We start from the raw sequence: 14,886 nt of genomic DNA, 5'->3' as shown, positions 1-14,886 counted from the left end.
GTAGTACGCCGGTAGTACACCGGTAGTACACCGGTAGTACGCTGGTAGTACACCGGTAGTACACCGGTAGTACACCGGTAGTACACTGGTAGTACACCGGTAGTACACCGGTAGTACACCGGTAGTACACTGGGCAAGGACTTCAACATTTGCTCTGTAGCACGGCTGCAACGTGCAGCTTTGGAGGCCGCCGCTAGTTTCAGCATCAGTGATGCGCCGCGTTGGTTCTGTGTCTGATCCAGAAGCGGCTGCACGGGTTCGGGCCCCTCCCTTCATTTTGATGAGTCACATGTTTAATCGATCTGTTTGGATCTTTGGCTGCAGGACGGTCTGGTGACTGACACTCGTCAACAAGGACGTCTTCTTTCAGTCCGTCTAGAAATGCAACCGACTCATGCAACCCGACTCGAGCTGCATTATTCAGTGCCGCTGCAGAGTAATGAAACCTTCACCAGGAGCAGGCCCCTGTGTGTGTGTGTGTGTGTGTGTGTGTGTGTGTGTGTGTGTGTGTGTGTGTGTGTGTGTGTGTGTGTGTGTGCGTGCTTAAGATCACGACTCGCTGTCACCGTGATGTTTACACACAAAGGACGCTGCGATGTGCTGGCGATGCTTCCGGGGTGTAGAAAAGCTGGGATGGGCTCCAGCAACCCCCGGTGTCCCGCAAGGTGGATAAATGGGGCGTGGCGGTGGGTGAATGGACGGAAAGGACATTTCTGCTCTACCTACGTACGACCTGCTCACCCTTACAGCCATTCCTCATCGCTAAACGCCTACTCTAAAAGTCCATCGTGTCTCCGAGTCGTGGTTAAACGAGTCCATCGTGTCTCCGAGTCGTGGTTAAACGAGTCCATCGTGTCTCCGAGTCCGTCTTTAAGCGAGGACCGGCTGTTCTGACTTATTCCCGTCGCTGGAAATGGCGAGCTAGTTTAATGTTTGCTTGTTTTTCTAGCCGCATTCTTCAAAAGTCCCCCAAATGTTGGAGAACTGCGCCACATGGATGACTCGAGAACTTTGCACCGCCGAGTGCAGATTGATTTATTGCTAAATAAAAGATTTGGATGCAGCTTTAGTTTTCTCTGAAGTCGGACTCACAACTGAGACGCTGTTTAACCAACAACATGGAGTCCATTCCACTCACAGGGAGTGACATACGATGAGGCCCTGAGGGACGCCCCCAGTGTGGTCTAAATGTAACGGACTGTAGGAATCAGCCCACTCTTCACGTGGCGTGTCTCCGTCTCTAAGGTGTGGGCAGGGGAACACGTCCGGGACCACTGAGGACGGCCTCTGTGCGGGACCGCTGAGGACGGCCTCTGTCCCGCTGAGGACGGTCTCTGTGGGGGACCGCTGAGGACGGCCTCTGTCCCGCTGAGGACGGTCTCTGTGGGGGACCGCTGAGGACGGCCTCTGTGGGGGACCGCTGAGGGCGGCCTCTGTGGGGGACCGCTGAGGACGGCCTCTGTCCTGGTGAGGACGGCCTCTGTCCCGGTGAGGACGGCCTCTGTCCCGCTGAGGACGGCCTCTGTCCCGCTGAGGACGGCCTCTGTCCCGCTGAGGACGGCCTCTGTCCCGCTGAGGACGGTCTCTGTGGGGGACCGCTGAGGACGGCCTCTGTCCCGCTGAGGACGGTCTCTGTGGGGGACCGCTGAGGACGGCCTCTGTCCCGGTGAGGACGGCCTCTGTGGGGGACCGCTGAGGATGGCTTCTGTCCCGCTGAGGACGGTCTCTGTGGGGGACCGCTGAGGATGGCCTCTGTCCCGGTGAGGACGGCCTCTGTGGGGGATTTGTCCTTGGCCCTTGGCTTCCTAATCAATCATGTGTGAACGTTTTATTGATGAACAGAGGCGCCCTCTGCAGGTTGGGTTGAGAACGATTAGGTTGTGGAGGTCGTCCTGTTGCAGTGAGTGGATGCTGATGAATGGATGAATGGATGAGGAGGTCGGAGACCTTCGTCCTGGGGGCGTGCGTTAACACCAGCTCTTCTGCTCCTAGGTTCGGGCGGCAGTCTGCAGGGGGGGGCGTCTTACCCATGGAGAACTACTTCCAGGCCGAGGCCTTCAACCTGGACAAAGTGCTGGACGAGTTTGAGCAGAACCAAGGTGAGACACGGGGCTGCTCCGAATCGACCCACGAGTAGATCGGCGAGGACCCGCCTGGGTCGCTGAGGGACGACTGCTCAGAGCGTCTGTCCCCCGCCTGCTGGAGGACGGCAAGGACTGTCCTTTACTTCTGCTAATAAAGATGAAACATCATCAGAGCCTTTATGAAGCTGCGCTACAAGGAGTTTAATTACCTCTAAAAGACGACCTCCGAAAGACGACCTCTGAAAGACGACCTCTGAAAGACGACCTCTGAAAGACGACCTCTAAAAGACGACCTCTAAAAGACGCCCTCCAAAAGACGACATCCAAAAGACGACCTCCGAAAGACGACCTCTAAAAGACGACCTCTAAAAGACGACCTCTAAAAGACGACCTCTAAAAGACGACCTCTAAAAGACGACCTCTGAAAGACGACCTCTGAAAGACGACCTCTAAAAGACGACCTCTGAAAGACGACCTCTGAAAGACGACCTCTGAAAGACGACCTCTGAAAGACGACCTCCGAAAGACGACCTCCGAAAGACGACCTCCGAAAGACGACCTCCGAAAGACGACCTCCGAAAGACGACCTCCGAAAGACGACCTCCGAAAGACGACCTCCGAAAGACGACCTCCGAAAGACGACCTCCAAAAGACGACCTCTAAAGGACGACCTCCGAAAGACGACCTCCGAAAGACGACCTCCGAAAGACGACCTCCGAAAGACGACCTCCGAAAGACGACCTCCGAAAGACGACCTCCGAAAGACGACCTCCGAAAGACGACCTCCGAAAGACGACCTCTAAAGGACGACCTCCGAAAGACGACCTCTGAAAGACGACCTCTAAAAGACGACCTCTGAAAGACGACCTCTAAAAGACGACCTCTGAAAGACGAGCTCTGAAAGACGACCTCTGAAAGACGACCTCTGAAAGACGACCTCCGAAAGACGACCTCTGAAAGACGACCTCTGAAAGACGACCTCCGAAAGACGACCTCCGAAAGACGACCTCCGAAAGACGACCTCCGAAAGACGACCTCCGAAAGACGACCTCCGAAAGACGACCTCCGAAAGACGACCTCCAAAAGACGACCTCTAAAGGACGACCTCCGAAAGACGACCTCCGAAAGACGACCTCCGAAAGACGACCTCCGAAAGACGACCTCCGAAAGACGACCTCCGAAAGACGACCTCTGAAAGACGCCCTCCGAAAGACGACCTCTGAAAGACGCCCTCTAAAAGACGCCCTCTACTGGCCAAACGCATACAATCTGACGTAACGGGAACATTCTGTAAAACGCTGTTATTTCTAAATGAAGCCACATCTGACAGATGATCGTTGATTTCACTTTGTTTCAGTCGGTGGTTGATCAGCGATCAGGTCGGGGGGGGGGGGGGGGGGTGTTCAGTCAGGTGACCCGCAGAGGAAGGCTTGTATTTCAGACACAGAGACTAGAGAGACTAGAGACTCAACGCAGCGGGTCAACGTTCCGGTTTTGTGACCGACGAGACGAGGTGAGATCCGTATGAAGTGTTTCCTCTCCCTTCTGTCCCCAGATGAGACGGACCATCCCATTCTCTCAGATGCCAAGTGGGCCCGGATCCTCGCCCCTCCGGCCCACCTGCTCTCCCTGAACCCCGCCCTGGCCCACGCAGACCTCAGCCCCCGGGAGAGTCGGCTCTCCTTCAAGACCCTGCCCGACTCAGGGGCTGAGTCCAAAAGGCTTCCTGGGTCCGAGCCCCCCCCCCAACCCAACATCGGCAAACTGGTTGGAACCGACGACCTGTCTCCACCCCCTGAGACGGATTCGGTGTCGGACGCAGCGTCTCCTCCAGTTAGTCGGGCTGCTGTCTCTGACCAGGAGGACAAACCTCAGGAGGAGCGAGCTGTCCCGGCGGGAGAGGACCCGGCTCCGAGGAGCGCACGCTTCCCCTTTGACGTTGTGTTGGGACAGGAATGCCCGTCTTCAAAACCGGCCACACGTAATGGGGACGGTGTCAAGGAGGACGTCGTTCCAGGAGGTTTACAGGAAAGGGGTCCGGAAAACCAAACGGAGGAGCAGGTAGAAAGTCTCCTGGGTGGGGGGGGGGATATTCAACCTGGCGCTCGGGGTGAGGAGAACGGCGTGTTTCTTCCTGATGGAGTCGAAGTGGACGAGGAGGAGAAGAGACGTGGTCCGGAGGGACAGACGGACCAACTCCTCAGAATAACAGACACGTCTAATGGTTTGGAACGGGAGAGCAGCACCCAGGGGGAGGGGGTGGAGGAGAGCTGCCCCCCCTCGCCTGTTCCCTCCAAGGAGGACTCTGTCAGGGAGGAGAAGGAAATGGAGGAAAGTAAGCAGGAGACCGGCGACGGCGGCGCGGCGGGGACAGGAAGCCAGCCAAAGCTCAACAACAGCGGGCTGCGGCCGGTCAGCGTTCCTTATGGGGGGGCGCGGCCAAAGCAGCCGGTCGGCCTCAAGCTGCAGATCCCCCAGCCGCTGTCGGGGCAGGTCCAGAATCAGCTCGGCCCGGCCGCCGTCGGCAAGAACAAGAACCACGAAAACCAGAGGGGGGGGGGAGCGTCCCCCGAAGCCTCGCTCGGTGAGACCGATCACAGTGGGGGCGGAGCCATCCACGCTGAGGGCCCGGACAACGACCTCCAGGCGGGGCAGCGAGGCGCCAACGCTCTGGGGGGGGTCGCCCCGGTGTGGGTGCCCGACTCGCAGGCTCCCGTCTGCACGAAATGCGATGTCAAGTTCACCTTCACCAAGAGGAGGCACCACTGCAGGGCCTGCGGCAAGGTTAGTCCTGGGTGGGGTAATAACCGCCTAATAACCGCGTAATAACCGCGTAATAACCTCACCAGCAATGGCACCGATGTCGCAGCTTAACGTAGGTCAGAGGTCATCGGTGACGTTTCTCTCTGAAATGGACTTTATTCATCATTTGGAGTGACGCTCCTGATCGCTTCCGCCCACGCGCAGCGTTGCCTGCTGGGATGCGGCCGCTTGGTTTCCATGGTGGCGTTCTCTGTCACATGAGCAGGGCGGCGCTGGCGCTGCAGCAGCCCGGATAGACGGAGCGGCGTCGGTGCATCCGGCGCCGCCAGGCCGGAAGAGCCACAGATTAGCTGACGAAGCCGGCGTCATGTTTCACTGGTGTGTGAGCGAAAGAGAAGTGATGCGTGATGCGTGCAGGAAATCAGTACCCTTCAAACGGGGCCTCACCCGAGCACGGGGATGCTCGACCTGCTCGACCTTCCAGGCGGGTCCAAACCGGCGGGTCCAAACCGGCCTCTCTCCGTGCTGCAGGTGTTCTGTGCAGCCTGCTGCGGCCGGAAGTGGAAGCTCGCCTACATGGACGGGAAAGAGGCCCGCGTCTGCGTCACCTGCCATGCGGCCCTGAGCACAGGTGAGCACGGCTAGCAGGCTAGCAGGCTAGCAGCGCTAGCAGCTGAAAGCATGAAACCAATAATACGCCTCCATCCCCCAAAGCTCGAGCATGGCAGACCCCGCCCACTGCCAGCAACCAGAGTCCCAACCCCAACAACCCGGCAGAGTACTGCTCCACCGTCCCCCCCCTGCAGCAGGCCCACGCCTCGGGGGCGCTGAGCTCCCCCCCCCCCACCGTCATGGTGCCTGTGGGAGTCCTGAAGCAGCCCGGCAACGAGGGTACGACTACGACGGGCACGCTTAGTGGCTTGTTCTCTGTGGGGGGGGGGTCTCCCGGGTGTTGAACCAGGGCGTGATGAGGAGCGTGTTTCTGTGGGGGGGGGGCTCGCCTGCAGGTTCCCTGACGCGGGAGCAGAGGAGAGTTTGGTTTGCTGATGGGGTCCTACCGAACGGAGACGCAGCAGAGACCCCCCAACCTCCACCCGCCGGCGCTGCCCCCACCCGGCCGCCGGCCTCCACCGACTTCAGTAAACCCTCAGAGGTAGGCTCGGCGTGAGGCCACAAAGACGCTCCGTTTACTGACTGCGTCTGGGACCGCTGCAAACAGGCGGTAAACGTTCGTCTCCCAGAAACGGGTCGCCGGTTTGCTCTGAAGCCAACGCCCGGTCGGACGTGGCTTATTCATGTTCCGGGTCCAGCGACCTCTAATAAATGTCGTCGGTGAGATCCAGAGAGCCCTCAGTTTAGGCTTAAAGGAACGTTAACGTCGCTGTAGGTTCAATCGGGAGTTTGCTTTCCATTTGTATTTAGTTTAAATAATGTAAGCCTAACATTTATTTAGTTTAAATAATGTAAGCCTAACATTTATTTAGTGTAAATAATGTAAGCCTAACATTTATTTAGTTTAAATAATGTAAGCCTAACATTTATTTAGTTTAAATAATGTAAGCCTAACATTTATTTAGTGTAAATAATGTAAGCCTAACATTTATTTAGTTTAAATAATGCAAGCCTAACATTTATTTAGTGTAAATAATGTAAGCCTAACATTTATTTAGTGTAAATAATGTAAGCCTAACATTTATTTAGTTTAAATAATGTAAGCCTAACATTTATTTAGTTTAAATAATGTAAGCCCAACATTTATTTAGTTTAAATAATGCAAGCCTAACATTTATTTAGTGTAAATAATGTAAGCCTAACATTTATTTAGTGTAAATAATGTAAGCCTAACATTTATTTAGTGTAAATAATGTAAGCCTAACATTTATTTAGTTTAAATAATGTAAGCCTAACATTTATTTAGTTTAAATAATGCAAGCCTAACATTTATTTAGTTTAAATAATGCAAGCCTAACATTTATTTAGTGTAAATAATGTAAGCCTAACATTTATTTAGTTTAAATAATGTAAGCCTAACATTTATTTAGTTTAAATAATGTAAGCCTAACATTTATTTAGTGTAAATAATGTAAGCCTAACATTTATTTAGTGTAAATAATGTAAGCCTAACATTTATTTAGTTTAAATAATGTAAGCCTAACATTTATTTAGTTTAAATAATGTAAGCCTAACATTTATTTAGTTTAAATAATGTAAGCCCAACATTTATTTAGTTTTTCTGGAAGGTTCATGTTTTCTTTTCATCTTAAATTATATTTCTTAATTGTCATCCAGAGCGTTACAATTCAATAAAAAACTACAACACACGACATTATTATAATTATATGTATATATGTCATTAATGACATTTAACAGAAGTTTATCTTCCTCATTGTTTCATATACAGAAACGTGAGCAGCTGATTGGATCCGTAGCTAACGGCGACAGAAGGAACACCAAGCGAATCATCTGCAGTCGGCTAGGCTCCGCCTTCGCTCGCGTGTCTTCGGTTCGCCTCGGCTCCGCCCGTGTGTTGGAACTCTGAAAATCCGTTAGACTTCCGAGGCATTTTACACACCATTATTTTGGGTCAAAAACGAGAACCGGGGCGCCTGAGAACCGAGGCGCGTGAGAAGAGAACCGAGGCGCGTGAGAACCGAGGCGCGTGAGAAGAGAACCGAGGCGCGTGAGAACCGAGGCGCGTGAGAACCGGGGCGCGTGAGAACCGGGGCGCGTGAGAACCGGGGCGCGTGAGAAGAGAACCGGGGCGCGTGAGAACCGGGGCGCGTGAGAACCGGGGCGCGTGAGAACCGGGGCGCCCGAGAACCGGGGCGCCCGAGAACCGAGGCGCCCGAGAACCGGGGCGCCCGAGAACCGGGGCGCGTGAGAACTGAGGTTCCACCGTACTTCTTTAATGTGTTATTAGAGTCGAGGACCCCCCCCCCTTATGGAGAGATTCCTCAGACTGATATCACAATGCTATTGCTAGCGTGGCTCTAACCACATTATAACGACCCCCCCCCCCCCTCCGCCCGCAGGCAGCCCCCCCCGCCGTGGTGGGCAGCTCCCTCAGCCTGATCCCGGAGGACGGGCTCCCCCCCATCCTCATCTCCACCGGAGTCAAAGGAGGTACGGGAGGCCACATCACAGGTGCTTGCCCCCCCCCCCCCATCCACACCATTCTGCCACCTCATCTTCTGTCTTTTTTGTAGCGCCGCTCATCGCTGGGGGGGTTATGATGTTTGAAGAGCTCTCTCCCATGACCCTAACCCCCCCCCCCCCCCCCCCCCGTTCTCACCTGCAGACTATGCAGTGGAGGAGCAGCCGTCAGAGATCGTCCTCATGCAGCAGCTGGAGGAGGGGGGGCCGGACCCTCTGGTCTTTGTGCTCAATGCTAACCTGCTAGCCATGGTCAAGCTTGTCAACTGTGAGTCCCCCCCCGCCCCCCCCCGGAGTGGTCATGCCTGCCTGTTGGATGTTTTCAGAGCCCTAGAAATAAATGCGTGTGAACGTTTGGCTTTAAAGGTTCACAAAGTACACAAAGTACTACAGTGCTACTTTGTGTACTTTGTGTACTTTCCCACTTTCGTGATCTCGCGTCCGGTTTAACCCCTCGTGATCTCGCGTCCGGTTTAACCCCTCGTGATCTCGCGTCCGGTTTAACCCCTCGTGATCTCGCGTCCGGTTTAACCCCTCGTGATCTCGCGTCTGGTTTAACCCCTCGTGATCTCGCGTCTGGTTTAACCCCTCGTGATCTCGCGTCTGGTTTAACCCCTCGTGATCTCGCGTCTGGTTTAACCCCTCGTGATCTCGCGTCCGGTTTAACCCCTCGTGATCTCGCGTCCGGTTTAACCCCTCGTGATCTCGCGTCCGGTTTAACCCCTCGTGAGCTCTCTTTCTCATCCTCTCTCTGTGTGTATATCTCGTTGTTTAAGAGAGATTTTTGTTTTTCCTTGTGTTCCTATGAGCGCCTTACGCCGCGGTTTTGTCATGTTAGCATAATGACAATACAGAATCTGGAGTCTGGAGCTTGGTTCCGGTTCGACGGACTTCTCTCCTGTTCTTTTAAACCCACAGATGTCAACAGGAAGTGCTGGTACGTGACGACTAAAGGCATGCACGCCGTGGGCCAGGCCGAGGTGGCCGTTTTGCTCCAGTGCCTGCCTGATGAGAAAACCATCCCCAAAGATCTCTTCAGCCATTTTGTGCAGCTGTACCAGGAAGCCCTCGGCGGTAAGAACCGAGTCACCCCCCCCCCTCCTGCTCTCAGTCCACCTTTCTTCAGGTGTCTCCCAGGTAAAACCAAGTGGACGCGGGAGGACACGCTACAGTCGTCCTCTATTTGGTGATCAATGGGACAAACATCGTCCTGCTGTCTCCGCTGACAGCCGCTTGTCCCGCGTTGGAATCCCAGCATCCTCTCACTTTGGCCTTCTTCCCCCCCCCGCCGGAGCTCATCGTTCGGTTTATCATGCCCCCCCCCCCCCCCCGTCTCCTCTAGGCAGCGTGCTGAGCCACCTGAGCCACGCCTTCTTCACGCAGAGCTTCCTGGGCAGTAAGGAGCACGGGGGCTTCCTCTACATCAGCCCCTCCTTCCAGTCGCTGCAGGACCTGCTGCTCCCCAACCCGCCGTTCCTCTTCGGCATCCTCATCCAGAAGTGGGAGGCGCCCTGGGCCAAGGTGTTCCCGATCCGCCTCATGCTGCGGCTGGGGGCGGAATACCGATGTGAGCAGGGACAAATGTCCTTTCATTTACGTTTTAAAGATTCTGCCCGTTGCCTGGCAACGAGACGAAGGATTCCTGTCCCCCAACTCAATATAATTAAAGGATGAAAAGTTGAACAAAGAAACTAAATTGAAACATTCTCAGAAGATGTAAGCAGCAGCATCATCAGCAGGCGGGGGGTGAAGCGTTCCGTGCGCCGGCTGCAGACGTAGGGGGGAGGAGCTTCACCGGCCCGCGACCCGAACCCGGCGGCCTCCGCAGGGTTTCCTCCGCGGGTCGCGTCTCACCGCCGGTTTGTCTTGCAGTTTATCCGTGCCCGCTCTTCAGCGTTCGCTTCAGGAAGCCGCTGTTCGGGGAGACCGGCCACACCATCATGAACCTGCTGGCAGTAAGCGAGCTTCCTCTTCCTCTTCCTCTTCCTCTTCCCGGAGCTCAGGTTATGTTCATCCCCCCCCCCCCCCCCAACGCGTTCTCCTTCCTGTCCCTCCTGAAGGATTTCCGTAACTACCAGTACACGCTGCCAGTGGTCAAAGGTCTGCTTGTGGACATGGAGGTGAGGAAGACGAGCATCAAGATCCCCAGCAATCGCTACAACGAGGTGAGCGTCGGCGCCAGAACGGCGTCCGCATGAACCGCTAATCGCGGCGGCGTTCTCCGGTTCTCCGGTTCATCGGTTCAGCAGATCTTAAAGGTTCTGACGGGAACGTTTACTGCGAATGGGACCAAGATTTGAGCCACAAACATTTCCCCACAGCCAAGAACTCGAATGGGGGCCTTTGGCGGGCTTGTTTTGTTTTGTTTTGTTTCCATGGTTACCAGATGACTTTAGTGGGATGCAGACATTGCAGAGTTTACAGGGAATAATTAAGAAAAATGTTTCACGTGAAACTCTCACGCCCTGATGTCTGCGATGGAATGCAGCCCCCCCCCCGACCCGAGTAGCGCTGCTGCCCCCCTGTAGCGCTGCTGCTAGCCCCCCTGTAGCGCTGCTGCCCCCCCTGTAGCGCTGCTGCTAGCCCCCGTATAGCGCTGCTGCTAGCCCCCGTGTAGCGCTGCTGCTAGCCCCCCTGTAGCGCTGCTGCTAGCCCCCGTATAGCGCTGCTGCTAGCCCCCCTGTAGCGCTGCTGCTAGCCCCCCTGTAGCGCTGCTGCTAGCCCCCCCTGTAGCGCTGCTGCTAGCCCCCCTGTAGCGCTGCTGCTAGCCCCCGTGTAGCGCTGCTGCCAGCCCCCGTATAGCGCTGCTGCCAGCCCCCGTATAGCGCTGCTGCCAGCCCCCCTGTAGCGCTGCTGCTAGCCCCCCTTGTAGCGCTGCATCTAGCCCCCCTTGTAGCGCTGCTGCTAGCCCCCCCTGTAGCGCTGCTGCTAGCCCCCCTGTAGCGCTGCTGCTAGCCCCCCTGTAGCGCTGCTGCTAGCCCCCCCTGTAGCGCTGCTAGCCCCCGTATAGCGCTGCTGCTAGCCCCCGTGTAGCGCTGCTGCTGTGAGTTTGTGAACGAATGTCTGGCCGTGAGGAAGAGGAGCCTTACTGAGCTGCTGTCTGTCCTTTCAGATGATGAAGGCCATGAACAAGTCTAACGAACACGTGCTCGCCATGGGGGCGTGTTTCAACGACGGCGCCGACTCTCACCTGGTGTGCGTTCAAAACGACGACGGGAACTACCAGACCCAGGCCATCAGCATCCATCACCAGCCCCGCAAAGGTGCCGACCCACGACCGCGCCCCCCAGGCGCCCCCCTCACACCGCCCCCCCTCCTCACACCCCCCCCCCTGTGTGTCCGTTCAGTGACCGGAGCCTGCTTCTTCGTGTTCAGCGGCGCCTTGAAAACATCGTCGGGCTTCTTAGCCAAGACCAGCATCGTGGAAGGTGAGAACCGAGGCATCGACTGGTGCAGGCGCTGGAGGCGGGGCTTGTGGTAAAATGAGGCTCTGGACTCGCCCGCTGTGGAAGAGTTGGCGCTGAGGATCGTAAATCTCCACGCTTTCCTCCAACGCCAGAATCTCATGATGTAGTTGATCATCAGTTATTGATTGGTTGTATATGTTTGAGCAGCCAATCACCATCGCTGCTCTTCTGTCCTCAGATGGAGTCATGATCCAGATCACAGCGGAGACCATGGACTCCCTACGGCAAGCCCTGAGGGACATGAAGGACTTCAGCATCACGTGCGGTAAAGCCGGCCAGGAGGACAGCCAGCAGCTCGTCTTCATCCAGTGGACGGAGGACGACCACGACGTCAACAAGGGGTGAGACGGCAAACGCCACGACGTGTTTTTGGGTTTCCTGCTATATACAGTAGTCCCTCGATATAATGCGGTTCATTTTCCGCGACTTCGCTGCTTCGCAGAGTTTTTTAGTGCAATTTCAGATTTTTTTTTTGCACTTGAATGCGCCTTGAAACGGCGCAAGACGAAGGGGCGCGGTCGGAGGAACTGTGAAATACGCGCGAGTTGCTATTAATAACTTCTCATGTGTTTTTATTTTTGTAGGAGCCTAAACGTCACGTCCCTTTTGGGTTTTGTTTCTTCCTGTTGATACATGTAGCCGCTGCCGTTCCGCTGTGCTAAGCTATCCAATAAAGCAGCATGAGAGGCTAAAGACAGCACGAGTAGAATATTTGTTCTTCTGCACTCCAAGCGGCTCTTTCCTCGACCTGCACGCCTTAACATTATTAACAGGAAAACGTTTACTGTACGTACTATATATTTTTATTCCTCAAACAAATGTTTCGTTCTGAAAAGGTTTTGATCTTTGGTTTCATTCTATAATACTGAAACAATCTATTTAGATTAATGCCTGCCTGTTAAACGTGTATAAAGTGTGTGGTGAGGGGTTTTACAGACTTAAAACATTTATGTACATGTATAATAATAATTAAAAATAAAAATTACTACATTGCGGATTTCACTTATTGCGGGTTGTTTTTGGAACGTAACCCCCGCGGAAAATGAGGGACTACTGTATGTGTTTTTATGTTTATATATATTCAGGTAATATCTAATCACAAATTATATTGAAGGAGACTTTTGGGAATCCCCGCATCGTTTTTCTACCATCGCTAGACTTTCCAGTGAACGAGGTCGTCCTGCATCCAATAATAATGCTCTAAGAGGACGTGGACAGGTGGACAGGTGATGTAAGTCGGCTCTCTGTGTGTGTGTGTTGCGTCGTTTAGCGTCATCAGCCCCGTCGATGGGAAGTCCATGGAGTCCGTCACCAGCGTCAAGATCCTCCACGGCTCCGAGGCCCAAGCCAACGGGAAGGTCATCCGCTGGACGGAGGTAGAGGGCGCCGTCCAAACGTGTCCCCGGAGTCTGTCCTGCTCCTTTGGGTAACGCCCCCCCAGGTGTTTTTCCTCCAGAGTGAAGATCAGCCCGGCGACCCGGCCGACCACAGCCGGCTGGCGGAGAACGTGGCGAGGGCTTTCTGCACGGCGCTCTGTCCACACCTCAAGCTGCTCAAGGAGGACGGGATGGCCAAGCTGGGCCTGAGGGTCACCTTGGACTCGGAGCAGGTAGGGCTACGGCGTGACCTTCGTGGAGGCCGCTGCTTCCGGTCTGACGCCTGCCTCCGCGTTGCAGGTCGGCTACCTGACAGGAAGCAACGGCCAGCCTCTCCTGCCTCGGTACCTGAGCGCCCTGGACAGCGCTCTGATCCCGGTCATCCACGGAGGGGCGTGTCAGCTGAGCGAGGGCCCCGTGGTCATGGAGCTGGTCTTCTACATCCTGGAGATCATCTCGTAGACGCTGAACTCTGACGGAGTCTCTCGTCGAACCGATGCATCCGTCCGTCCGGCTCCCGTCGGATGCGGGCGTGGTGACCCTCACCTGGCGGCGATCTCTCCTTCAGCCTAAAAGTATTCACGGGCTTCAAAATGATCAGTTTCATTCTGAAGCCCCTCCTGTACGGGACACTGATTCCTCGTCCCGGAGCTCCTTCCATCCAATCATCTGGAGGAATCTGGGATTAGGGTGACGCCCTCAAAAAGTGCACTTAATCTCCGCTTTAGTGCAAAATGGCACGAAGGAGAGCGAATTCTGTTCACAGGTCCCGTCGCTGTGGCAACCGGGCAGAGGCTGGAATTCATCTCGGAGACATTAAAGGAGCGCTGCAGAGCCCCCGGGCGAGGAGCTGGTCGGCACCCTGGGGGGGGGGGGGGGTGCTCAGCGCCTCCATCAGGACTGATTCTGTAGCCGCCACTTTGAGACGTTGATGAAGTGACCTTCACAGAAAGACGTTTGCTGTTTCGTTTAACGTCCGTTTGTCCTACGGCTGACTGGGAACCGGTTTAAATGCTTTATTGATAAAACGTAGAATGATCCGGAGGGAAATCAATCGTCTTCATCAGCGCTCCAGATACGGAATAACTGAAGATGCAAAGTTATATATAAAGAAATATATTAGAACTGTATTACTTGCAGAAGCGGTGCACTGGATTCTAAGCCATTTACGGGGTCGGGGCGTAAAGAGCCGCACGCCTGACCTGAAGCTGAATGTACTTCATCTCATATTTCCTGCAGCTTGTTCTGTATCTGAAATGTGTAAAATAGTGCGGATCTATTAGCAGATCGCTGCGGCCCCCCCCTCAGCGCGTGGACCCGGGACAACATCGAAGAATGTATTGAACCCGCAAAGCGAATCACCAAAAGCCATGTTCAGTAATCTTCCTGTGTTCTGGCAGCTTCGTCTCAAACCAGAAGGGGGCGCCACAACCATTTCCTGTTCGTCTGATTCTCCCAATCAGTTTCAATTCGACCTGTAGACATTCTCTATTCGTCTCTTATGTAGCTTGAAGTATTTTAGGAACTTCGGTAGCATAGAAAGGTTAGCAAAGCTGATGAAAGTTGTTGGGTACGGACTGAATGAGGGGGTCAAAGGTCACCAGCATCTGGGTTTATTACTGCGATCGCATCTCAATCACTGTGTGGCGTTCATCAGCCGCTGCTGGCAATTGAGTTTCTACAAATTAGACGTGAATATTCTGTCTCTGTCTATTTTGGCATTATTTGTGTAACGTTTGAAGTCCCAAAAAACAAAGAATGGCTCAATCTTTGAAGAGGCAGCATTCGTTAGTATTTGAGATGCTTTACAGTTTAACAGTTAAAGCTTCTGCAACTAAAAATCCACTCCTTCAGTTTTCGGTGGGCGACTTTTGGTTAAATGTTTCTTTACTGACATCAGAAGCGGTTGATGAAGCCAAAAACGCAGGACGTGTTTATTTTCCTCTACAAATGTCCAAGACAAGTCATCTTTATCAAAGGACCTGTGGTATATGTAAAATAAAACCTTTTACAGATTAAATGCCCAGTTTTTGCCTTTACAAA

At 54.2% G+C, this 14,886-nt stretch overlaps 1 protein-coding gene across 1 annotated transcript; it reads left to right on the top strand.

The window, feature by feature from the left end:
- The first annotated feature begins 2,029 nt into the window (after positions 1-2,029).
- zfyve9a (zinc finger, FYVE domain containing 9a) lies at positions 2,030-14,863 on the top strand. The gene is made up of 17 exons (XM_068749296.1): positions 2,030-2,099; positions 3,640-4,868; positions 5,379-5,478; positions 5,562-5,738; positions 5,855-6,000; positions 7,880-7,970; positions 8,146-8,268; positions 8,919-9,074; positions 9,343-9,567; positions 9,873-9,955; positions 10,061-10,165; positions 11,113-11,263; positions 11,348-11,428; positions 11,646-11,808; positions 12,738-12,843; positions 12,909-13,076; positions 13,144-14,863. Exons 1-17 carry the CDS (start codon positions 2,030-2,032, stop codon positions 13,303-13,305), a joined length of 3,336 nt encoding a protein of 1,111 aa, XP_068605397.1. The 3' UTR covers positions 13,306-14,863.
- The last annotated feature ends 23 nt before the right edge of the window (positions 14,864-14,886 follow it).

This window comes from Brachionichthys hirsutus, chromosome 15 (assembly GCF_040956055.1).
Source record: "Brachionichthys hirsutus isolate HB-005 chromosome 15, CSIRO-AGI_Bhir_v1, whole genome shotgun sequence".
Lineage (NCBI taxonomy): Eukaryota > Metazoa > Chordata > Actinopteri > Lophiiformes > Brachionichthyidae > Brachionichthys > Brachionichthys hirsutus.
This window is presented reverse-complemented; position numbering and strand designations above follow the sequence as displayed.

Excerpts from the sequence above, each read along its gene's own strand:
- zfyve9a (XM_068749296.1), top strand. The coding sequence starts at position 2,030 with ATGGAGAACTACTTCCAGGCCGAGGCCTTCAACCTGGACAAAGTGCTG. Across the intron at positions 12,844-12,908 it reads AGGTCATCCGCTGGACGGAG|GTGTTTTTCCTCCAGAGTGA; the intron begins GTAGAGGGCGCC and ends ACGCCCCCCCAG. Across the intron at positions 13,077-13,143 it reads TCACCTTGGACTCGGAGCAG|GTCGGCTACCTGACAGGAAG; the intron begins GTAGGGCTACGG and ends TCCGCGTTGCAG.